The sequence below is a fragment of the Dermacentor variabilis genome, chromosome 8 (assembly GCF_050947875.1).
Source record: "Dermacentor variabilis isolate Ectoservices chromosome 8, ASM5094787v1, whole genome shotgun sequence".
Classification (NCBI taxonomy): Eukaryota; Metazoa; Arthropoda; class Arachnida; order Ixodida; family Ixodidae; genus Dermacentor; species Dermacentor variabilis.
In genome coordinates this window covers 130,051,047-130,077,649 of record NC_134575.1, presented here as the reverse complement: position 1 = coordinate 130,077,649, position 26,603 = coordinate 130,051,047, and the positions used below count along the sequence as shown (strand labels likewise).

The 26,603-nt window shown below is 43.4% G+C and overlaps 1 protein-coding gene across 2 annotated transcripts in view; it reads right to left on the bottom strand.

Moving 5' to 3' along the window:
- Positions 1–3,117: 3,117 nt before the first annotated feature.
- Positions 3,118–26,603, bottom strand: part of LOC142590588 (uncharacterized) — a 34,655-nt gene continuing 11,169 nt past the window's right edge. The window contains exons 5-10 of one of the 2 annotated variants that reach the window (XM_075702894.1): positions 22,840–22,986; positions 22,197–22,363; positions 18,956–19,210; positions 9,930–10,023; positions 5,649–5,788; positions 3,118–5,154 (exon numbers count right to left, since the gene is read on the bottom strand). In XM_075702894.1, the coding sequence (XP_075559009.1) occupies positions 4,950–5,154; positions 5,649–5,788; positions 9,930–10,023; positions 18,956–19,210; positions 22,197–22,363; positions 22,840–22,986 (1,008 nt within the window). In that variant the 3' untranslated portion in view covers positions 3,118–4,949. Of the gene's footprint in view, positions 5,155–5,648; positions 5,789–9,929; positions 10,024–14,624; positions 14,715–18,955; positions 19,211–22,196; positions 22,364–22,839; positions 22,987–26,603 lie in introns of those variants that run through there. The other variant, XM_075702895.1, reaches the window with a different exon arrangement.

The following is a 26,603-nucleotide window of genomic DNA, read 5'->3' as shown; positions in this document are numbered from 1 at the left end:
AGTATTGTTACAACCCTGCGCAGTGTATGTACAAGCTTTGTGGTTATACTCCTTATAATCTTACAACACAAAAGTAGGCATACAATTTTCTCTTCCAAACACTTGATGGTGAGCACATTCTTTTTTTTTATTTCCCGAGAAGGCACTTTCAGTAATTTTCTAATAAACTAGTGGCAATTGCAATTATATAAAGCAAAATTACCCCTCTCATGCATGGAGGTTAGAAGATGCCTCTCTGATGGAACTTGTGCCTGCCAAGGCCATAAAAACGAGTGCTAAAACAATATGTACGTACACAACAGACCATGTAGGCTAAGGAACACTCTTTGCACCATCTCATATAACAAAATCACAGAGAAAGAAGTGTACACAACAAAGATTTTTCATGTACACATTTAATAATTCAACATTATATTGCAACATCACAGCCAAACCATTCCTACTAGCAACACAACATATTAAGCTCGCACTCGCAACTCAACTACATGCAGTCGTGCTCCTACCAACAACATGGAACTTCTGGTTTGGTCACATGTGGGAGGAAATTTGCTCATGGCACACGAAGAGCTGTTTACGCTTACAGTACAGTATATAATGTTAAAAGGGACACCTAATTTGAATTCAAACCAGCACAGCATGAATATATGAAAATTCATAGAAAAAAGTGCTTGATGCGATATACTGTACTTATTAGACCTATACAGTAGAATCTCAACATAATGAGCATGGTTATATGATTTATAAAATATATAACAATGTAACTCAATTATTTTCAGCCATATTAGAATGTAATATGTGCTTATAACAAATATCAGATATAACGAAGGTATTTTCGCATGAGATGCGTTATAATGAGGTCCGAGTGAAATAGAAAACTATTAGTGCTGATGACTTTGTGTCAAAACTGGGCTGTAATCGTCGAAATACTAATTAGGTGTCCCGAACAACAGTGAATTATACTACATATGTATGTCTCCACACCATGTGGCTACCTATCACATTAGCTAATTAGAGATGCGCAGCAGAAGGTATGCAACAACATAGAAATCACAGCAAGGAACATCATGTGTGGTACACATGAATTGCACAACTAAGTTCCATTTGGTGGCAATACAGGTGCACGACAAGGCAACCAAAAGCAACCATATTTTTAATGCTGAATGAATGTGGAAAAAAAAAAAAAAGACAGCCATGGCACACCACATGAAAAATAGAACCCATGCAGGAAGTGGTGAGGAAAAAACTCATTCTGTCTTTTAGGGTCACACATATAATTCTTTCCCAACGGCAGTATTAATTGCATTGATCTTCTGGACATTCATAGCGATACTGAAGCGACAAGGCCAGGCTATCTTGGCTAACGTTTGTTTTGAAGGATTCAAAACAGCACAAACATAACTAACACAAGGGACACAAAAAAAATGCATTGACGATGATACTCAGACGAGTATCAATGGGAAAGTAACAGAGACCTGCCATCATGCAAATGTAAAAAACACTACCACCAAAGCTGAGAAATACTAAAATTTTGTGAAAAATACTAAAAGGAGTCTTGACTAATGAAACCACTTTTAGTGGTTTCATTAGCCAAGACACACACACTATTAAAAAATTTACCTAACCTTGTTTCTAGGGGACTCTCTATGTTCACATGAAAAAATTATTTGCATCACGGAAAAATGGAAATGTTCATGTTCGTTCGTGAATTATCAATGTAATGACGGCCTAAATTTCACTTGCCATCTTAGTGGGACTGCTGCTGCTGGTAGGTTAGAATAATCAAGTGGGTCCAAGAAGAAAGGTTCTGAAAAATCGCTCAACGACAAAGGCACTTGTGTTCGTCAGGGCCTTGAGGAAAGCAAGTTTTCCTTGTCGAAACCTTGGCTCTTGGCTGAGGCTTGGCCAATCAAGCCACATGTAAGAGCACACATATGGAAGCATGCACCAGTCTGGTCTCAGCTTTGTTTTCTTTCGTTGGATGCGCCTTTGTACAGCTGTTATTTCTCCAACACAGTATAATCAACCAAGAGTCAGTGCCAGCGTGTTTTTTTCCTGTCCTTTGCCCTCGTATTCCTCGTCCAATTCTGAATCTTCTAAACTGAACTTGTTGGTATACAAAAGCGAAAAAAAAAAAGAGAATCTTGCTCTGAAAAAGAGGTTTCTGAATGGGACTAGTGAAGAGGACTGTATTTAGCAGACATCATTCTGCAAATGGTGAGCAAGAAATCGTTCAACCAGGCTTCTTCACACATCTTTTTCATGAATGAGAAGGTTGCTATCCCGTGATGCCGTTTCCTCCTCAGCTTAGTGACCAGAGAATGGCAACTCTGTGCATACTGTGCATCTGTGGAACAGCTGAAATCACGAGCTGCACACTTTGCAATGTGTGGCTGCTTTAAAGCGAATTAGACAAGGGGATAATACCTTGCTTTTTTCTATAGAATGCATAACAAAGGCAAGAAATGGCAATACTGTGCATGGTCTAGTTTTTTGTTTTTTCATCAATTTGTCTTCCAGTCAACTGCAATGCAGAAACGATTGCCTACGAGCATACTCGTACGGACGAGGCGGAAATGCGCAATTCACCGTAGGTAGTGCCCGGAAAACAAGGACAAAAAAAAAAAAAAAACCAAGCCATTACAATGCTAACATTCAGTTCATGTTGCAGCGGTGCCTCTACGTTGCTTTCATTTCAATATGCTTTGAATTTCTCATTTGCCGAGATATCGTCTTGCCACTGGCCCGTTTAAATCAGTCAATCATCTTACACCGTCACATTTATTTTGTGTCCCCACTCTCCTTAACATTAGTCCTACTAGATTTATGTCGGACAAATCCTTTGGTACCTGTAACACAAATTATGGTTGACATCTGCGCATTTTTCTGCTCACATTAAGTCTTGCATTAACCACTGTTCCTCACTTGGTACTTTAAAAACAAAAAGAATATTAGTTTACTTAATTATTCAGTTTCACACTTTATCTCTTTTGAAAATTGTTAAATGTTTATAGTTCTCATATTGCTTTTCCCTATACGTGTGTTAATTTTTTGTGTTACAATGCAACTAAGTTTACTGATGTTAGAATGTTGCTTTTGCAACCACTCTTGATTGGTCCCCCTCCCTCTACATATCTATATGTATGTTGTTTTCTGCCACAAACTTGATTCTAATGGGAGACAGGGACACAAGCACTGCCAAGCCAGTTGAAATGCAGCACTATGTGTGTCCCCATCTCTCCCACGTCCTCGTTTTGCATGCTCCACCCACATTGAATTGACTACACATACTCGTATGCACAACTGTTCGTTTCCTCATCATTTTTTTGCACTTCATAGTCGGCTCTTGCCTGTACATTGTTTTTTTTTATGCTAAATAAAGAGTTTAGGTGTTTCTAAAAGATGTTCAGTCGAGAGATGGCATCCTTTTCATCCATACTTTCCCATGTCCATGCCTTTCCACGCTGTAATGCCGAGAATGTATTCCAACTTGCCCACTTCGCGATTCCTCTTTGTGCTTACCGTTCGTCCTTTAATTTCAGCACGAGTATCACAGCCTAGTGTCAGCCATTGCCATTGCACTGGAAAGGCAGCAGTGTTTCTGGAAGGGTTCTGTTGACGATGATGATTGGAGTTTTTTGGCACAAGGACCAGAATCGGCCAAAGAGCACTGAGGCTATGACAATAGACTGCCATTGGTAAATTATTAGAATGTTATGTTGGAAAGGTGCCGAAAGGCTGATGCTTATCATAAGCTCCCAATGGGCATGAAGCATAAAAGAATGCTCCGATGCTCTTCCACGCTGTACCATCTCACTATGAGTGCGTAAGTCATTGGTTCATTTTCTTTTTTCCGACTATTTTATTGGCAATGCTGTGAACATGTGGAGGAGCTTAGTTATATAAAGCTGGGGTTTATCCCTTTCACTATGAGGATTGTTGGTTGAACGTTTTGAAAATAGAGCAGTGCAACAGGGGAAAAGGGAATAAAACACATACAGCAATGACTTCCATTGCTTGTCCTTGGAGACCAAACATCTTTTAGGAAAAAGGAGTTTTGGAAGTTGGCGTTCTGCATGTCCTCTTCTGTTTACTGTCCCGTGTTGTGCTGTTTTAAATTCAAGATGCTCATCTCTCGCCTGCAAAATTTCGTTTCATTTGGAATACCTTCACCTCCTGCTTGGGAAATCTCAAAGTGGTGTGTGGCATCACTTCGTAGGCCTAAAAACAATTTTGGCACTGGTAAATGACCACAGAAGACAGTTGCACTTCATCTATCACACATCACTTTTTTAGTATGTTAATGATACCAGATCCACCACTGGTTCCTTCTTCATTCAGGTACGAAAAAAAAGGAAGCATTTACATTGTTTGCATAAACTGGTAAAACCATCAGCAGAGATCTGCTTGTCCTATAATGCAGTACACATCGTAATGAACTGTTAACACATCTGTCAAGGAAGTGCTGCTTTTAGTAAAGCCACCTGTAAAGTGCACTGGTCAAGACAGACTTAGCTGCTCTTTTAAACAATAGTAAATAGAGCAGTAAAATGCATGTACAGTTCACAGGAAATAGGTACATGGCATACACTTTCTTTATGTATAGCTTGTGGCAAGCAATGACTACAACATGCTTATCTATTCTTGTTCAACAAACTTTTGTACAGCAACAAGGTGAGTGTATGTACACGACATGGGTGGTATACACGTGACACATGCAATGCTTATATACAAATATACATACGTATACACAATAAATACCAGGGTACACAGCTTTGGAATTGTTCACTTTTGCTCATGAAGGTCACTCGAGTGCCGTGACCGCATATTCTTGAGGTACGAGTTGGTGGAGTACATCCATGCTAGGAACTCTTCTTGGGGATGGCAGGCCAAGTGTTCACCAAATCTCGCCTGCCATAACACGACGAAGAAATGGTAGAAGCAGCACTTTGCTAGGAATTGAACACAAGCACGCGACCGTCATCCAATCCAACAGCAGCCACCATTGATCCAGAGAGCTCAGTCATTGTCACACTTGTTGAACTGTGATACCACATGTTGGCCACGGGGTTGCCAGTGAAGATGTTCCAAATCCGCACGCCGTAGCCCGGAGCGACACATGCCACATAGCGACCTTCAACACGGATGCTACATGACCTGCAGGAGAAATGGAATTCAAAATCAGGGCAATAAAATTTGTGTGGTGATGCTATTTTCAGCTACGAATCATGTGAAGGCGCACTAGCTGTGCATCAATCAAATCTGACTGATGACTCTTTGCTAGTGAGCCAGTGGCCAGTATTTGTGTGACGGCAGTTCAATTTACCCTCAATACAATGAGGCTGCATTTGGTAAAAAATTTTCAATGTTATATATTTATTAGTTATATTCCACATTTGTTCTCAAAGAAGGAACAAAGACTGGCATTGATCAATCCTCAACAAACCTCAAGTTCCGTAGACTGACAAGTCAAGGGGAGCACTGCCTGTCACTTTTCACAAATGCAATTCATGGCCAAGTAGGCCAATGTATTGAATGAATATGTTATTGTAAGGAGCAAGCCAATGCCTTATAGATAATTGCTGTTGTTGCAGCCCATGTCATATGCGAGTTCTGAACACTTCAATCAAACTAAATTTTTGTCACCCTACCTTGAGCCTCCAGCTTGTGCCTTAGTAGCCAGCTTCCAGGACAAGCTGCTGACAGCCTCCGCCTTACAGCTAGATGGGTTCATGGCCACCAGTGTTGACGTCACATCACCGAACGACTGCATTAACATGAACAACAGGCCCTGCGAGGTAATTGTACAATTGTCCAGGATCATTAGCAACGTGTTCATTTGGGATCGTTGGCACATCCTGTCAGACAGCAGGTTTTTTTTTTAACTCTTTGACGCAGAATGACTTGATGCACTTGTAACCACTGCTCTGTCCTGTGCTGCGCTGTACAAAACATTTTCTGTGTGATAGGATCAAGAATCCATTTATCAAGGGGTGGTCTAAAATATTAGATAAAAAAATCAGCCACTGGAGCCGAAAATATTAACTCAAACTAGATTATTTGTCTAGAATTCGATAATCATTTTCTGTGTGCCCAAAATGCAATTCTGTCACATAGAAAATTGCTGCAAGAGATTTCATTCCTGCTCCTCAATGTTGAACTGCCTTGACCAAAAAGAGTTAATGTTATCTCCATGTGACCTTCCTCTATGGTGCTCTCTGCGAATCGGATAAGTGCTGATGTCACAGGAGAGGTACCACAGTCCACAACAGGTCGCACCACTCCAATTTCTCATTTCCTTCATTTTATCACTTACAAAAGCTCTGTTCTCGCTACGAATGATGAATTCGTTCTTACAAAAGACTAATCTTTCAATCTAGCTCCCTTTAACAAGGACATAACTTTTGCACATGCAACTTTGGGATGCACTTATAACCACATTGTCCACATTGTCCCATCAGCTTATGGTTAGCAGGCTGCTGCTACCTATTGTAAATAACTGTAACTCTGCTTATATCTATCATGTTTCCAGAAAATGCTAATGCAAGCGTGCAGGGAAGCCCTGTCTATACAACTTCCCCATGATGCCACTGGCAAGGAAACATGAATTTTCCATTTCAGGCAGGGGCCACTAAAGAGAACCACAAAGCTAGTTTCTGCTAGTATTCTTTGAAGACTCTATTTTCATAACTTTCGCAGTAACAGGTTGATTACTAGAAAAGATATTGAAGGCCACACTTTTCAATTCTGGCTGAAACCATTGATGCTGATGGTGGCTACGAGGTTAGGCATTTGCAAACACAGTTTTTAAGTCATATTTGATTGCACCATGCGCATAATTTTCGAACCAATTTTATTCGAAAAAAAAAAGGCCATGCATTATGATGAAGTAAATACTGTAGTTATTCATTCTGCACTACCGGTCTCAATTGAAACTCTTCCTATGACAGGCCAAGAATAGGCATTTGCAGCAGGAGATGAGGCGTGTTTGATGTATTCACTGTTTCGTAAGCTCCACCAAGACATGCGCTGCTGCAAAAGGGGTTGGGGTTACCATAAGGGTCAGGGGCGTGCATGCTGACCAGACAAGTTTGGATTATCTAGCAAAGGCCAATTTTAGGATTGAAGCAATGAAATTTTGGGCCGATAGATATGTGTGGGCGCAGGCCGGGATTGAATTAACCTAAATATCTAATTAACCAGAGTCGAATCAACGGAGGTCTACTGTATAAGAGGAGGCATTGTAAGCCAGAAAGGATGCAAGAATGAAAACCAGATGGCGACACCCTAAAGTTGCCACACTGACTTGATATTCATGCGCTAATGTCATAAATTTTGACAGTAGCTATGTGAGCCTACTGAACTGTTTCACGGTAGAAAAAGACTTCATTACATTCTAAAAGAACAGGACTCAACCTAAAAAGTTTTAAAAAGTTTGCCTTCGTAAAAAGAGCCCAAATTTACAAGAAAACAGAGAGTCAATGACCAATTAACCAGACACCAATTAACAAGACACCGATAATGCGGACGGCCCCACGGCACTGCCACTATCCCCATGGACTTAATGTATAAGGATGACCGAAATTTCAGACATCTTACAGTGCGTTGTGTGATAATTCGGACTCCGACTTCACAAGCATGTGCTAATTTGGCCACCAAGTCAAGCAGAAATAGGGATATTTTTGTTTTGAGACATCGCCGGCGATCTTGCTGGCGCTCCGTGAAACTGAAACTAGCAATACCCAGGCAATAGTTAATAGCCAATGAAAATTCGGTGCATGCATTGGGTGCACCTTTGTCGATGTGAAGCAAAGGCATGAAAATTGTCGAAATACGGGCTGAGATTTTGTACCGCCACTTTCCACTCGATTCTATGCCACTATTATCATCCATTATTCATGGCTGGCTGATCCAGTTGATGCTTGATCCAGTTTTCATGCTTTCTCTGACCACTGAGAAAGCATGAAAAAGGAAGAACATAAAATACATTGCCAGTAAATCATGGCCCTGGAATGTCTATGCCAAAGACAAGCGCCATATGCATGCAGCAACATGCGTTGACAAACTTGGGTTATATTCCTGGGCAATCACTTTCAAAAAGAAAGTATCATTTTTGCAATATTTGGAGTGACTAGCCCCAGATGCGTAGACAGGCAGCAGCCTTTCCACACTGTGATAAGACAGCATGCTTGGCACTGGGCCTAGGATGACATCGCTCGTAGATGCCGACACGTCTTGCGCTAGTCACGTGAAAGGTGGCATGCTTGGCACTGTGCCAAGATTTCGATGCCTCTTGCTTTAGTCGCGCAAAATGACGATGTCTGCGAATGTGACGATCCGAGAATACTGCACACCTTTCTTGGCCAATTGCAGAATAGTCACCTATTTTTGGCCAAATCCAGTATTTCAGACTCCTGATTATTTGTGCGTTTTGGTGGGCACCATCGCATCCAAATTATCGGTCGGCGACTGTATATTAAAATTCGTGACGTCTCAATGAAGTACCGGCAACGAGAACTTCGCGCAACATTCAAGAAGGGGATGTTTGACATTTATTTTCTCTAGTAATAAGCAACCTTTTCCAGCTTAAAAGGAGTAAAAACAGAGTTTTGAAAGACCGCCTTACTGGCATAAAGTAATTAAGAATTCCTTTTTGCTTGCGAGTACATACAGCACAAGCAGACGGAGATTGAGCAAGACGCGACACAACAACTAGCCTGAAGAGACCTGTTACCTCCTGTTTACTGTCTCTTTAAATTATTTTCTCGGAGTGTTCGGGTTGTTGGAGCACAGTAAGAGATATAAACACTCGCCACATATAGTGCAAGATAACTTCTTCTTGGGCGAGTCGGTGTTTAGTGCAAGACATGATTTTTGCAGCATAAAAATTCAGAAAAGGAACAACCAGTGAAAGAAAAGAGCGGACAGAAAGACAGGTGCTACTCTTCTAATGGCGCCGGAAATCCCCCGCTTTTTTTTTTAATGGGTAGAGATGTGCCACGATCTGGCACTTGCTTGTTCATATGGGTTCTCATCTCGAAAGGGGGCCCTATAGAGATTTGCGAAGGTCTCTGGGTGCTGCTTGACCCACCACAGCTGCGGTGAAATAGTTGAGCATCCGTCACTGCTGTGGGAGGCACATGAGTGCTGCTTTCAGATACCTACCGGTGAAATAGGTACAAGCGTGCTCCCGGCCAGGTGCTCGGCAACTACAGGAGTTCTAGACACTTGGATGGATGACCACCTGTCGGGAAGTTGACGGCATGGGATCGCTAGACTCCTTTTTCTGAAGAGTATTGGTACTTTGTTCACCTTGGTTCTTGCAGAGCAAGCATGGCGATCTGTATGAACCTTTCCCAAGCAATGCACCCATGGAGAGCCAGATGTGTGGCCAGGGGACTGCTTGTAACCGTCTTATAAACCGGTGGTTATAAAACATGCATGTGCCTTTCTGTCTGTTCATTTCTTTCACTGGTTTTTCCTTTTCTCAATTTTTGCCCTACAAGAATCACGTCTTGCTAAATATAGTCTCTGGCTCCTCTTAATTACAGCATACTTTATCTTTACCGATAAAAAAAAAGCAGGCGGCGTCAAATTTACGATGTCATCTCATTAGTTGCTGCAGGAACTTCCAAGACAGTGGCACTGCCACCCATTTTCATTCTTGTGTCCTTTCTGGCATATAAAGCTCCCTCTCATGGTAAGAGTGGCTTTGTCAGCATCGTAAAAGAATAATTTGCTAATACAGCTCAACTTATATCTTTTTTTAAGTGTCCCTTAAGAGATGTTCAAACATCAGCTGTCTTAAATTTTGGCAGCAGCGTTCCTCTGTTGCTGTCAAAGGATAAGCCAAAGGCTGCCTGCTAAAGGGTTTCGTGCTTAGGCTTACTATCAACAATCACACAAGCTGCAGGTGGTCTTTCTTCGCTCACCCTGTCAGAGCAGCACCAGGAGATGCACTGCAGGTCTCCAAACACATCTGGCTCGTGGATCATCTTCTTCACCAGCACTCTGTCATTGCAGTCCCTGGACAGGAGGAAAGCCTTGGTAAATTTTCATACCAGGACACTGGGCCTTTTCGATTTTTTGCCCTGGAATGCCTAGGACTGTCCCAGAAGCTGCGTATGCCCATACTTATTGGCTGAAGATGGCATCTCGGACAGTTCGGGGCAGTCTAGGACAACAAAATAAAGAGCACACACACCAGCACACACACGGCACAATTGATGCACTACTCTCTTGCCCCTGTCAACTTTGCATTATGGTAGTATCCCATTATTTAGACTCCGGTTAATTTTATATATTACCGAAAGTCGCAGCCAGTGCCCATGCATTTCTACGAGCACAAATGTTCATTATTTTCAACCCGAAATTGGCATTCGCCAAACAATTCGCACTTTACCATTCGGCACGCATGCACCTGACTTCTATCAAGACACCAAAAGTGACACCTTTAGTGGCTGTATGTCTCGGCGGAGCTTAGGGAAAAGTGAATGCGATGAACACACCTCACCTCTCATTGAAAATGACGGTTTTCGAACCGCCCTAGCAAAATTTTCAAGCAATACCGATCAGTCACAATGTTTGATTATGGTATTTACCTAATTCTAATGCACGCCTTTTGTTTTGCAAGAGAATGGGGTCGAAAGTTGCCTGCGTGGTGCGATCGGATGTGAAACCAAAACAGCTTTCATGGCATTCATATGCTTTACCACAAACAAGGCTGTATAGAGGCGAAGCTGACTTCAGAAAACCGGCTGCCATTTTAGCAGATTTGATGCAAGCTAGATTTCTGCTTTGTTTAGGAGCTTTAATGTCATTTCTATGTTAGTGCTCTACTCTGGAAACAAAAAAGTGGGTCACGTTTGATTCGGGGGTGTATTAATCTCTCGACAATACTGTCAAATGAATCAGCGGTGTGCTTTGCCATTTTTTTCTGCATCTTGTTTAACTCAACCCGCCAGAAAATTAGAGCAATTTTGTCGGTCCCGTCAGGATCGAATTAACGGAAGTTGACTACACTTTTGAACTCTATGTTAATTAACCAAGTGCGAGTTACAATGACATGGTCACGGCACAAACGCGTAGTAGATGCTTTTCCTAATTTGCAAGAGGACTTCTCTGCATTGCACATCTGCCGAACCACACACCACTTGTGGTTCAAGTGAAGAAGAACATGCGGGGGCTTCACTGTTGCATGTGGTTTCATCATGTGAGCGATGCCTACATTTTTCATGTCATAAGACTAGCAATTGTATGTCATCATCAGCCTATTTTTATACCCAGTGTATGGCGAAGGCCTCTCCCAGCGACCTACACTTATCCCTGTGTTGCACTAATTGACTTCCTCCTAAGCCTGCGAATTTCCTAACTCCATTCCGTCACGTAATTCTCTGCTATAACCAACTGTGCTTCCCTTCCCTTGGTACCCATTCTGTAACTAATGAACCGTCGGTTACCTGCCTTGTCCATTACATGGCCTGCCCAGCTCCATTTCTTCTTAGTGTCAACAAGGATATCAGCGACCCCCCGTGTGCTCTCTGATGCACACTGATCTCTTCCTGTCTCTTAATGTTACGCCTATCATTTTTCATTACATTGTTCCTTGCGCAGGGCTCCACTTCTTCTCAAGCTCCTTTGTTAACCTTCAAGTTTCGACTGTACATGCTTGTATATGCTAACTGCAAAAATTACTGCTGCCATTAGCTTGGCAAGCTGTCTCACAATGAAGGTTACCTTGCAATTACAGAAAGCACTCATTAACATTAACTCTGATTCTTTCAAATCAGTCATGTTGAAATTTTCTTGTCCCACCATGGCGTCAGCTCCATGTGTTGTTGGCCTCTTATGATGAAAATGTTTTGCATTAGACTATGGATACCTTGAAATCTTGAATGCAAGAACACCAGGAAAAAGTTGTAACCCAAAGGCTTCCATACTTTGTGTGCACCTGCAATATCACCAAAAAATGAAAACAGAATTCGGTAGCTATGGCAACTTCCAGTTAACCTTTCGAGGGTCAGTGCCATAAATATATGCCATCGCAAGCTAATCCAAAACTGTCAACGCTGTATATCTACGGCACTGTCTGTATTTTTTAAAAACACGCCAATTTTTCAACTCTTTGTTGCCCAGCAAGTGCTGCCACCCTGTGTGCATACAAGCACCTTTTTTTTATATGAAAGCAAAAAATGACTCACTGAGCGAGAAAGCAGGTGTTCAGCGTCTGTAGCAGCCTAAATTTTCATTCACTGCAATGCCATGGCATGAGTGCGCCTCGACGGAGCAGAGCGGGCGAATCAGAACATCAACGTGCCAGTTGTTGCGTGAGGTGAGAGGGCATCGCCGCAACGCTATGTCACCCTCGCTCTTGCTCTTGGAAGCCTGTGTTATTGGCGCCTTCATTGTCTGCGCAAGCTCTAGCCCGTGTTCTAACTACGCCTCAGTAAGGCCAAATCAAAACGGGACAAGTGTCTCAATGGGCTGGCTTGCCCACGAGGAGTTCATGACTCGAAGGACCTCTCAGCAACCTTTCACTGGACATTAATGCTTTCGCGTTCAGAACTCGTAAGAAGTGCTCAGGTGTCCTCGGATATTTTGCTTCCTAGTCTCTTGGTTTCAATTCCACGGCTTTATGCTGGCATATCAGTGACCACTCGCGCCTCCGGTTAGTATCATTTAGTTTTGGTTTTGTCTCACAGGCTGTTTCCATTCTTCACGCTCGTAATAACTGGCCTCTAATCTCTCAAAGGGTCACCGCTATATGCTTGCTCGTTTGTTGCTCACAGGTGGGTGCTTGTACATACGAACAATGCTGACATGCCTGCATTTCTTTTCTCAAGACTCGCTCGAAAACTGATGGCCCTTCGTTGGTGATGAAACAAAGAATTATAGCATGTCTCTGACTAACTTGGTTTTTCTGACGGGCGCACAGACATTTCTTGCGTACGCTCACATATACTGTTTGATTACGCTATGGCTGTGAATGCTGGTTGCTCTGCTGCAAGTAAGTCAAGCAGCGATTCCTCCGATGCAGACTACTACAGTCGTTAATTTGGATTTCACGGGTCCAAAACAAATGTCTGGATTAACCGGATGTCGAATTATTGAGGGTATCAAAAAAACGATAAACAAAAGCTTACTACATCAACAGGCCCTTATTTACAGAATTAATCAGCAAATCCTCTTTCCATCTTGCACAAAAGCAGTGTGGAAGCTGCGATTCTCGTCATCTCATGACTGATTAGCGCTTGCCGCAGCGAAGGCCTCATGACTGCCTTCGCAGCGCAACCATGGCGCACGTCTTCATTTGAGAGTCTCGTTTCACTACCACATGCGCATCGCAATTACTTTTCCGGAAGTCAGTGTCACTAGGTCAACGTCCATCGCGATGTAGACGGTGGTCTTGATCCTCGGTAGCTTTGCACTGAGTAAAAACAAAACTACTCTTTGCCACAATCGATGCGGATGAAACCGCGGCCGCTGTCAGAGAGGTCATGGATGGCGATCTTGTGGTTCTAAGGCGTGCGGCCGATGCATGCACCAAGTCAAAACGAAACTACTGTTAGCTGCAACTGCAGACAAAACCGTGGCCGCTAACTGTGATCATGGATGGCAACTACGCATTTATGAAGGCACGTGGCAGCTGGCATGCTATGTGCGACGGCACACGCAAGAATAAAGGCTTTGAAGGCACAAATAGGCATGCAGCGTTCTGGCGTTGCTGTCATTCATGCACAATTTCTACTAATGACTAAAGCGATGCGAACTCCGCTGCTTTGTTTCAGTGGACGCCAATGCCATTTTTGCTCTTTTGCATCACACATTAGCGGCGGTCCACGCTCGCGGAGCTCCGAGAGTTGTCCGAATTAACCGATGTGTGCCCAAATGCGTCCAAATTAACGAGTTTGATTGCATTAAATAATGCATGCACCTGCCGGGACCAAAGGGTGAGTCTGAATTATCCGATTTTTTAAATTTACTTGGGCCAAATTACCGAGGCTTTACTGTAGTCGCCTACCCAAGTGCTGAATCGGAATATATTTATTTCAGTGCATCTACCTTTTTAGTAAAGGTATTTATGGAAGCCCCACCTGTATTCACGAATAAACAATGCATGCTTACCTATGGAAAATATTTTTTTGTCACTTTATGGTAACACTAGAGAAATTACGGCAATATATATATATATATATATATATATATATATATATATATATATATATATATATATATATATATATATATATTTGAGCAGTGCTACAAAGTAAACAGAACAAGTATTTAATTTCAACAGTTTCGATCGGTGGACCGATCTTCAACCCTGATGAAGATCGGGCCACCGATCGAAGCTGCTGAAATCAAATACTTGTTCAGTTTACCTTGTAGCACCGCTCAAGTTCTTTACGTTTGAAAGGTAGCCTGAAGAATTCCTCTTTACCTAATATATATATATATATATATATATATATATATATATATATATATATATATATATATATATATATACACACATTTATTTTCAAAATAGGTCAGTCTGAGGATTTTAAACCTGCAATAAAAAAAATTTGACCCTGGGCCTTTGTATATGGCAAAAAAAAGCAACATCAATGAGCCTTGGCGTGCACCTTGTGGTTGCAGCAGGTAGTGCAATGCTTGCAGGAGAGGCCTGATGTCAGTCCTGGTGAAGCACGGCTCCACACACTGCGTCATGCCACCTGAGGTTGTGTCAGAGAAATTAACTAGCGCCTTTAGCAAACAATGCTATTTGGCCCATAAACAAGGAAATGACACATGATGTGCGTGAAACTCTTCGTAACACATATAGCACAGTAAGAACAAAGGTCAGGTTGAGACAGGACAAGCGCTGACTTTCAATGTTGGTCTGTATGACAATGTGCTTTATCTGTTTCAATGCGGATCTGTATAATGAATTCCCAACATGCCCAAACCTATTCCCTCCTCCTCTCTATATGCCCTATTTCACTCAGAGCAAAGCCCGCCTCCTCACTTTGCGCCGTGGCAACCATGGTTACTTCACAGTGAGCAACCAGTGCCCAACTGTTGCTATTTAGCCCCACGGACGAGGGGAGGAAACGACATGACTTCTGCCAAACTTTGATGGATTGACGGGACCACTTTTCGTACACGATACACAAGATTCATCACAAGACTTCTACCACTAGTGAATTGTGCCACAGTAAATCACTGATGTTTCATGTAACTTCTTTTAAATGTTACGGATATACCTCGTGCTTCTCCTACGATCCTTCTACGCACATAAACCTTACATCTTTTATTTCTAACCACCACATTTTAATTTTACGCATACATCGATGGTGCAAGTGCACAATTTCTTATGTTTTGATGCCCATTAGTTGTTGGCATGCAGGCATAGCCAAATCTCAAATAGCACGCTATAAGGTGTCCAAGATTTCTGCCATGACCACACCACCAAGGCTGTGCAACGTCAAAAGCACACATTAGTGGTGGTCAGAACTGTGTAGATAGGGTGTCTAGCGTGGTTGACGCGTTTCTTTTGGACTTTTAAAAGTTATAAGCGGTGCACTTGGTATTTTCTTGTAATTATAAGCCAAAGTCGCAATGCGTCACGTGGGAACAACAACGTATCAAAGGGCATTCTAATACAGATGTCGATGATCCCTTTGCTAGGACTGCATTTTAGTTACATAATACCAGGCAAAAAGTATGAACAAGGAACAAATTAGCAGAGTTCTACAGTATTCACCCGATTTCAACAAGCCTTCAAATCGAATGCGCACATTATTTCTATGCATCAAAAGTAGAAAACTAACATAGAGATAACATTAAATCCCCCAAACAAAGGAGAAATCTAGCATGCCTAATGTTTCAGCAAGAACGATGGGCAAGGGTCTAATATGTGTTGCAGAGTGGCGGCCAGTTTCCTAAATTCAGCTTTGCCGCACATTATTTTAAAGGTGAACTTCGCCGCAATAAAGCCGTGTTATTTGGCAAAGCATATGAATGCCACACATGCAGTTTTTAGCCAAATTTTCTTTTAAAAGAAGCATGTGTTCAAATCAGGTGGATACCTCAATCAAATATTGTGAGCTACTGTTACTGCCGGAAAGCTTCCTAGTGCAGGCCTAAAATAGGCGTTGTCGATGCCGAGACAGATGCTGCCAGTAAAAGGGTTGTTAGTAGGGTCAACTTAAGGTCCAAGCGTTTGCATCCTGACTGGTCAAGTTCAAATTGTCCGGTGAAGGCCAATTTTAGGATTGAAATTACGTAAGTTTGGGCAATAAACATGCATGGGTGCTGGCCGAGACGTTCAGTCAGGATTGAATTAACTGAAAAATCAAATTAACCAGAGTCAAATTAACGGAAGTCTACAGTATCTGTAAAGGGGGCCGAGCCCTCGTCTGACAATTTATCCTTCAGCCTCAAGCTGCTCTTTGACATTGTCTAAGGAATGAAATGAAGTGAAAATATCAGTACCAGCTGTCCTGCTATGTGCCTTGGCAACTGGATAATGTCGGTAGTGATGCTTGCACTCACTTTTCGTTCGGCGGGGGCAAGAAACTGCACTGGCGCCGAGCTGCAATCTCAGCTTATTCTTTTCCTCTTCTTTCTGCATCCTCACTTGTGTGCACTTACTCACCTGTTCGCTGTCACTTGATTGTGGCCTTGCTCAGCAGCAATGAGCTGGGTGCCGAGTCTTCGTTTTTCTGTTCCTTTATTTAGGACGCTATGAGTGACGCATCAATGTGGTTACAGCATATTAGTTGTGAACTTGAGCAGGCACGATCAGTTCATGCGGTGGCCTCAAACGAGGTGAGCATTCGAGTTCACAGCATTTCGGCGACATCGCGGCTTGATAAGGATCCTTGCTTCATGCTCGCGTGACGGTGAGGCATAAACGGCACACCACTTGTGGCAGGCTGCTAAAGGCGTGACAACGGTGTTCCGAGGTTCAGTTTCAAAGTGTGTGGTAGCGTGATCAAGCAGGTGCCAAGAGGCCAGGTGAGCAAGCATCCCTCCCCCTCGCCCAGCCGTGACTGCGCCCGGCTGTCAGTTCTGCCGAGCTGAGCACATCTTGGAGGTAATTTGTGACAGGTGCAAATGTGCAAATGCTAAGGGCAAGTCGAGATGGCTGGTGGCTTCTTGTGCGTAGTGCTTCCACGTGCATAGTATTGAAAGTTGCGCAATCTCAAGTTTCGGAGACACGTTAAAGTGATAGGCAGCACAAAGTGCTCGCTCCCCATTGCTGAGGCTCTTCATCACGACAGCACTGTGACAGCGAGTGCTTTATGTTACCAAGTGAGATTTGTTCATGTTGCACTGTGTGTGCGTGACACTATGCTTGTTAACTTAAGTAGTAGGTTAATCTTTATTGCAATTTACACAGCCAATAAAATCATGAACCTTAATTCGAGTAGTCTCATACAGTCGAAACCTGCAATAACAAAGCCCCATAACAACTAAATTCTCGCGACAACAAAATATTTGCATATCCCCGGCGAACGCCCATAAAATTCAATGCACTTTGCCCCTCTCAACAACGAAATGTCACTGTACTATAATCCCGCATCAACGCAATTTGCCACAACGTAACCCCACATATTACACACTCACGTAAGGCTAGCAGCTCGAAAATGTGCTCAAATGCGACTGCTTTGCGCCAAAATTGCATAAATTACCACCACATTACAGTTGCTTGGGCACCGCCATTTTTGTTTACAAAAACAGCCAAGTGCCGGGAGCAAGTGCACGCACCAGAAACATGTCATGGCCGCCATCTTGTTTGATGATCGCCGTTCGAAGCAGCACACATGTCACTACCAACATGCGACGACAGTTCCTGCACACCTAGTGCAGTGCGTAATGTGCACCACAACAAGAAAAATGCAGCAAAAACAAGGAAGTCCACATCCCACCGACTTGGAATTATTTATGGCACTTGAGATGGCAGTCGCAGCATGGAGTGCCACGCATCGGGCTGTGTTGAGCGGTTGCCCAGGAAGACACATTCCTTGCTTCAAGAACGCTGGTCTTGATGCAATCTGACGGGCATCGTATGCGGATTCGGCGCCATACGTAAATTTGTGCAACGGGGCCATAATCTCGTTCTACTGCCTTCGGGTATACAAGATACGGTCACTTTCGCACTCGGCACCGGACGCGTTGGTGCCCATGAGTGACAGCGCGTGCTGAAGAAGTGCTGCTGCGTGCTTGGAGCACTGTTGCGCTGCGTCCGGTGCTGAGTTACGCAAAATCTCGCAAAAGTTATCAAATGTCCGAAAGCAATTGACTGAGAATACTGCTGCACGGCAGTGCTGCCACTGATGGTCGACGCATGTGGCACTTCTTTTGTACTGTCAGCAATGCGGTCTTATATCCTCGAGCTAGCTTGCCAAACTAAGCTAACAGATTTTTGACAGTAAAGATCCGTTCTGCGACGTATTACCTACCTGTGCTGTCTCATTTCACAACAACTAAACTCCTACGAAAGCGAATTTTTTTTGTAGTCCTCACCAATTTTGTTATTGCGAGGTTCAACTGTACTACTCTGCTATTCCTATCAATGCTATCACTTTTGAGCAAAACTGTGGCTTTTTTTAAACAGTAATTCCAGTGATTCATTACTTTGCCTTGACTAACTTTTGCCTTTGGTTTCTCTCCGGAGCTCACCAGCTCAGAATGTTTGGTTTGATGTTAAGGATGGTAAAACAGAGCGAACGACATGGACAAAAGGAGGTCGTGAGACACACGCAGGCCCTGACACAAGCACAAAAACACGGCAATGCCTGTGTATGCTCAACATTTTCCTTTTACCTATGTTTTCTGCATTGCTTTACCATTTTTAATACTCCAGAACACTCAATCAAACCACTGCCCACTCTGCAATATGCACCTTCGCACAATGAGTTTGTCTTGGAGCAACTTGAAAAATGTCGAGAAAATAAACTGTGCTTACCACACGTAAAATATGTTGGCAGAGTTCCCGAGCAGTGCGTCACGCTGTCCTTCAATGCTGATGAGCGAGTCAAGCGGGCTGGATGTGCGTCCCAGCAAATCCGTCTCATCACCGAGTTCTCCATGCACGTGACACAGCCGATGAACGCGCAACAGCGTGGCTCCGCCTGTGGTCCTTAGCGCAGTTGCGAACCGGCCCTCTCGACTTAGCTTGGCTATACGATAGATGCGCTGGCTTCTCTTCAACGAGAAGCCACTGGGAGTAAAAGCAAAAGGGGAGAAGGGGGGAAAGAAACAGAAAGAACAGGAGAAGGGTTGGTTGAAGAGGTTGAAAGGAATATCCTCATGATGTCTTTTACTTGTGTTCTTTTTGCTTGAAAGGTGAACTGCGATTAATTTTTGTACTGCATAAAAAGCCTAGTTTAAGACAGCGTCCATAAAAAGGAGCCTCTGTCCAAAATTTGATTTTTGAAATACAAGTGGAAGAATTACGAAAAGTTATTAAAAACGGCAATTTTTGATAACGAAACTTAAAAAAAAGAAGATCTGCCATTACCGCTCGCCAGAAGTGACGTATAACCGAGAGTGTACAACTCTGTGGCACAACCACCACGATAAGGCAGTGCTCGCGGGTGACCGTGCCACGCTGAAAAATCTCAGAGGTGATGTGCTGGGACTTGCGCCATAGTAACAATCAAAAGGTGCGCGTGCCATCTGCATAGGTGCACTGCGACTTTCCAAACATTGCTTCAGTGACTACTCATTCATAACAAATTTAGACAAAGTGAAATTTCATTGCAGTTGGCCTCTAAGCGGAGGCCATTAACCTTACTAGAAATGCTGGAAGAAATACTAATTAAGTTAATTAAATTATTGGGTTTTATGTGCTAAAACCGCTTTCTGATTATGAGGCAAGCCGTAGTCGGGGACTCCGGAAATTTCGACCACCTGGGGTTTTTTATTGTGCACCTAAATCTAAGTACATGGGTGTTTTCGCATTCCCCCCCCCCCCCCCCCCCTTGAAATGTGGCCGCCGTGGCCGGGATTCAATCCCGCAACCTCGTGCTCAGGAGCCTAACACCATAGCCACTGAGCAACCACGGCGGGTCTAGAAGAAATACTGGCAAAGCCCAGAGTGCCCTAAGTAATTTACTATAATATCTTTTCCACCATTCAGTTTTGGTTGCTTTCCCCAGCAGGTGTGTGCCTTTTGATGTCACGACATAGAGATTGGTCAGGATGGGCGCAGGAAATCATGATGCTTTGGCGCCTGTTCCGGCTCGCTTGGTGTCCTTCTGTGTTGCTGCTTGTTGTGCAGCCCAACAGAAGGCCGAGCGAGTCATAGCGAGTACCAAAGCATCAGAGCCAATGCCACTTTGCTCTTTTTCTTTTTTATTTATTTCAATAATACAGCACAACATGAGTTCACCATTTACTGGGGGCATTTTAGATTAAGGAAAAGGGAATGTAAGGTGTGAGTGTTGCTTTGATATCCCTCTATCGCAACAAGCAGAAGTTATCAGATACGGCTGTCGAAACAGTGACATGAAAAATTAGACCTTGCACAGTTCAGTGGTGGTCCAGCCAGTTTTGGATTTGGAGCAATTTTTAGAGCAGGCAAAATGTTGTTCTCGAGCAGTTCAGGAGCAGGCACACCAGCATTTAGGAGCAGTTCTGGAGCAGAAAAATTGGTCTTTTTGGAACACTTGGAGTAGTATAGCAGTAATCTGTAGCCATTTGACGAAGCATGTTATTACTGTGCACTCAGCAACTGCTGCTCAACAGTGAAGCAAGACACAAAGCCAACAGCGACCAATTAAGCTTGCCTTGCTATGGACAGTATACCATGCATGGTATGTTGCAAACATCTTTGTTTGGGTAGGCAAGGAACTTAATTTTGTAAACAATTAAATAAAGTTTTGGAGGCTAATGAGAACAAAGATATGTGCCTGGGTGCAAGACAGACATAAAATTACAAATGAGCTACAACAATTTGCGCTGTCAGACACAAGACAAAAAGTGATGGCAAATGTCTTATGTGCATTCCAAATGATCGGAAGTGCTTTGATATGCTTCACTGTACTAGACAAAAAGTGTATTACACCCAATAACAATGCTAGAAGCTCGACAAGAGACTGTGTCTCGGAACGGTACAAAGATGAGATGTTACCGTACGATGTGTTGCAAAGATTAGGATGGCAGTGGAGAACAATCTTCGTACCATCCCGTACATTTGCTTTTGCTGTGAGGTAGTTTGTCAGCTTTTTGTGTGTCATGTGGCCTCTGCAAATAGATACTAGTCGATTCGGCTGTTGTCGCCCATACCCGACCGACCTTTCGAAGCACTAACTTTTACTGCCCCCAAGGGCTCAAATCGCCACAGGCACATGCGAAATAGCTCTGAAGGCCTGCCAGTACAATCATTAGGCATATCGGTGTTCGTAATGTGACAGGACACGGCGGGTGCATGCGTCTATAAATAAGGAATACATACTCTGTCTCATGACAGTTGCCTCTGCCCACTCTTGGTATGCTTCACTGCAATACTTCATGCATGCTTCACCGACTAAGAGTTATGTACCGAGGCGAAGCTGACTTTCGAGAACCGTCATTATGCAATGCGTGTGCTTTCAGAGCTTCGGAGTCAAAGGCGGAGTCGCTGCCATTGCTAAGAGCGGCGAATTGCTTTAGTGAAAAGCACCGAATAGCAAGAAGTTTGGTAGCGAAAGTCGAAGTAGCTAGGCCTAGCGTTGCCGTGGTAGTAGTTACATCTGCCAGATGATCTGCGTGTGAGAGCGTCTGTTCAAGGCAGTGAGTTAATAAAAACGGTGGTGGTGGTGGCTTCGATCAATGCCGTTTTGGACCTGCAAACCTGGCAAAAAGTTTGGAAAATCAGACGGCAAAGGCTTTTTGCGTTTGAAATTTCAGACTTTGTTATACATTGACTCTATGGGGTACTGTGGTGCCACGGTGCCGCGAAGGCGTTCGAATTATTGGGCATGTCCGAAAAATCGGCGTCCGGAAAATCGGTCATTGAGTGTAGTTGCATAATTATGCAACAACACAAGCTTGACTGCTTGGTGTGCCCCAACACCTCCTCAAGGAGCATGACATCCACTCCTTGCTGGTGTTGCCACGTTCCCCAAGAACATAGCAGGAATTCACTCCAACAGATTCGCAAATAGCCTGGAGCAAAGACGAGGAGTCACATACAAAACAAACAGGAATTTACGCTGGCTCACTCTGCACTGCCGAGGCTGCCCAGTGTGAGCAGGAGCTGGCTACCATCCTGGCCATTGTGCGTGTGCCACTCCAGGCACGGCAGTTGCATGGGCGTCCTGGAACTCAGGTACACCAAGACGGTCCACTGATCACAGCTCAGGAGGCAGTGGTCCTCTTCCACAGAGAACTGCAAGGTGGCACCAACATTCCTTTCATCGCCACCTTCATCAGCCTAATTTATGCCCACTGCTGCACAGAGGCATATCCCAACGATTTCAAGTTACGTAACCGTACACGTCGTTAGTCGACTCTGTCCTATGCCTCTGAGCGTATTATCCGACCAAGGTATTCCTTGCTGACCTCGAATGTGCTTTCCCACCCTTGATACTCAGTCTGTTAAAAAACATTAGGTTATCTGCTCTGCACACTACGTAACCTACCAAAAATCTCTTAATCTCAACTACAATAATGGCTACATCTATTTGTTCTCTGACTTCAGGACTTCACGCACACAAGTAGTAGGCAATGTCTAGTGCACTGAGATATGTGTGAAGGAGACATGATGTAAAGATGGCAATCGACCGAGTCGTCCTGTCGAAAGTCTCATGGGAGTCAGTTTGTGTAAGCCTGAGTAAGCCATAGGACAAGTGCCGACTCACTCACTTTGAGCTTTCTCATCACCAGGCTGTGTTGCCAACCGTGCTGCTCCAGGTGCCAGACATTGATGGCGGACGCTTGCACTGACACCAGGAATGGGTGTGTCACTGCTTGGACCAGGTGCACACTTGTTATGGGCTGCTCCTGCTCACACTGTCCATATGGTGCAAAAAAAAAAAAAAAAGCTGGTCAGAGAGGGCAGTTATGATTGCATAACTTACAAGCTAACGCTCTTTTCTTAGAGCTATAGCTGTTATAGGTTATTCCCATAATAGTTGCCTACTTTTCACTGCTCTTTTTCTTATTTGTATTAAATATATGAGCCTCTCTCACAACTTTTAAAGGAGTTCTGGGGTTCAGCTATATAAGAATTCTGTCACGTTCCTCTTGTTTACATGAAAATAATTGATTTCAACTCTTGTGTCTATTGCATGAGCCTGGGCCTAATCCAGCTATGCTGTTTACAACAGTGGGCCTGTCCAAATCCAACAGTGAAGTAGGATCCCATCCGGCAGAATATGGAAGGCAAATAGCTGAAGCTAAGCTCAATTCTAAGGCATTGCACTGGTAATGACAAAGAAAAAAAAACTTCTCACATATAGAATATATTTCAAAGTTATCTTGAATTACAAGCTTTATAAAAATATGAGGCTACAATATGCACAAGACATGCAGTTCATTGGTTGTTATACTAAAGGTTGTTCACTGCTTCTGGCTTCAGGCAACTACAATGCTGCTACATTATAAATTCCAAGCAGTCAAGGGTTGTTTGCCACTTGCGTTAATTTCTAGAAATACCAAGATTTCTTTCACCAAACAAAGCAAGCTGGGGTACTTGGACTAGTTTGTTCTTCCAGAACTATTATTCAAGTTATTATGGTGAGTATTCACTAAGGTCATCATGTTGACCATTTTTGCATGGCCTCTGTGTTCCAGCCTGGAGCTTGGCCTTTGCATGTGGCCCAACCTGCCCACTGAAAAAATTTGGAGGACGCTTTAGCTTTGCCTTTAAGAGTGGAACACGACAGCATTTAGAGATCCCTGACTGCCTCTCACACTTCCCGGCAACTGCAGCTTATGTGACTGTAATGTTTACCGGGAAATGCTGGCAGCAAACGCTATGCATAAAGGCGAGCTTTCTGGCAGAAACACAGCCTATTGCGTGGGCCATGGATGCACGGAGGCAAGTGCCATCTCAATAGTGCTGCAAGGAAGTGGGTGCGCCACTCTATGAGCAGTAGAAAAGCTGGGAAAGGGGTTTGTATTTGAGTTTCCGCATAACTGAATTATATTTTCACATACATTCAAATTACAATCCGATACTATCATGCCTTTAGGTGGAGTGTAAGTCATACTCTATGATTCTTCTGATGCATTTTACTTTGAGAAATTCAATTAGTTCAGTAATGTCATTGCGCTACATGGAGGGCCTGCATGGTTGAGTAGGCGTGGTTTGGAATTACTTTTTGCTCACAAGATGGTCAATGCTGGACATGGGATGCCGACGCCAGATTTTCTGCGACACAGGGTCCTTAAGACTGTTAAGTTAAAAGATATAGTAGCCCAGGGCCAAGTGTGGCCTGCAGGTCAGACTGGGTATGGTCTTCCAAGCCAGTCCGAGCTTGAGCACACTTCTAGCCTACATGCATAGACAGAACAGAACCACAGAACCAGCTTCCTCACAAAACACCATGCTTGATTCAAGCATGTGCATAGAATTTGTCTAAATGGTTTTTAAAACTGTTATCAATTTTAAAGCGCAAACAGTATAATGCAAGCACATTTCTTGAAGCTCAACATTGCCATTACTGCAAATATGATTAGAACGACAGAAAGCTGAGCTAGTTGGTAAGGATTCATTATGCAAAATAGAAGTGAGGCGTGCAGACAGGACACAAGAGTAGAGAAGTAAACAACACGAACGCCAACTATCAACTGAAGGGAGCACTGAGGCGAAAAAAGAAAGAAGACACAAAACTCATCTGCGCATGCTCAGGAATGGTAACATCACGTGTCAATCGGGTACACGTGCCGGTCTACGTGAGAGATAACTGTTAAGGCACTTAATCTCTTCCTTATGTAAAGTAATCGAAGGCTGACTCACCCCGCACTTCCGCCATTGTAGATATGCCATGCCTATACCATAAGACGCGTATCTTCATTCTTGTGCCTGTACAATATCGCGCATTCGTCTAACTCTGGCGTGCCGTTACAATCTCGGCAATGTAGCGAAAGATTAGAAGGCGATCCACCGGTTAACTACCTTTTATGTTCCATTAGCCTCTGATTGATACATCGTCCCGTTTGCCCTACGTAGAACTGGCCACAGCTAAGGGGAATTTTATAAACCACACCCATGCGACAGTGAGTAAAACTGTTGTTCTTATTGTGCTTCACTGGACATATATCTGTTCGTTTTTTGCCTTTTACCCGCTCCTTTTTATTCTGTACGGCAGCGCATATCTTACCTAGCTTATTGGGCGCAGTGGAAGCAACATTAACATCATATCTACTAGCAACTTTTTTAAGCCTGTGCGACACTGAATGAATATCCGGAATAGCCACTACTCTTTTTTTTGCTATTACTGCTTTCTGTAATCACGTCCGTCTCTATCGAAACCGACTTCTTTAGGCGCTCAGCCACAGTGGCCACCGCTACACTAGGATAACCTGCTTCTAATAGGCGCCGGACCTGCGCATTAAAACTGGCGCTCATTTTGTGCATGCAAGATCCTGTGAGGGAAGACTTAAGGCACGACATGGCAATCCGTTTTTTACTAATTTAGAATGCTTGGATTGAAAGTTTAGCAACGGCTTCGAAGATCTTGGGGAGTACTGCCAACAAACATGATTTTGTTCGAAGATCAAGGAAATGTCAAGAAACTGAATTACGCGTCACTGAGGAAATTCCTTGGTAAACTTTAATCCTCCCCCACAAAGTTTAATTTGCTCACTCACTAAGGTAGCAGCGGAATCGAATTCTTCCCTATTGTAGAAAATCAGGTAATCATCAACGTAACGAAATATCTTGATAACATTATCACCTAAGGCTTTCTCTAAGCAGTTGTCAACCTTACTCAGGTAAATGTTGCTAAGAATAGAGGCAACTGTGGCTGAGCGCCTAAAGAAGTCGGTTTCGATAGGGACGGACGTGATTACAGAAAGCAGTAATAGCAAAAAAAGAGTAGTGGCTATTCCGTATATTCATTCAGTGTCGCACAGGCTTAAAAAGTTGCTAGTAGATATGAGGTTAATGTTGCTTCCACTGCGCCCAATAAGCTAGGTAAGATATGCGCTGCCGTACAGAATAAAAAGGAGCGGGTAAAAGGCGAAAAACGAACAGATATATGTCCAGTGAAGCACAATAAGAACAACAGTTTTACTCACTGTTGCATGGGTGTGGTTTATAAAATTCCCCTTAGCTGTGGCCAGTTCTACGTAGGGCAAACGGGACGGTGTATCAATCAGAGGCTAATGGAACATAAAAAGTAGTTAACCGGTGGATCGCCTTCTAATCTTTCGCTACATTGCCGAGATTGTAACTGCACGCCAGGGTTAGATGAATGCGCGATATTGTACAGGCACAAGAATGAAGATACGCGTCTTATGGTATAGGCATGGCATATCTACAATGGCGGAAGTGCGGAGTGAGTCAGCCTTCGATTACTTTACATAAGGAAGAGATTAAGTGCCTTAACAGTTATCTCTCACGTAGACCGGCACGTGTACCCGATTGACACGTGGTGTTACCATTCCTGAGCATGCGCAGA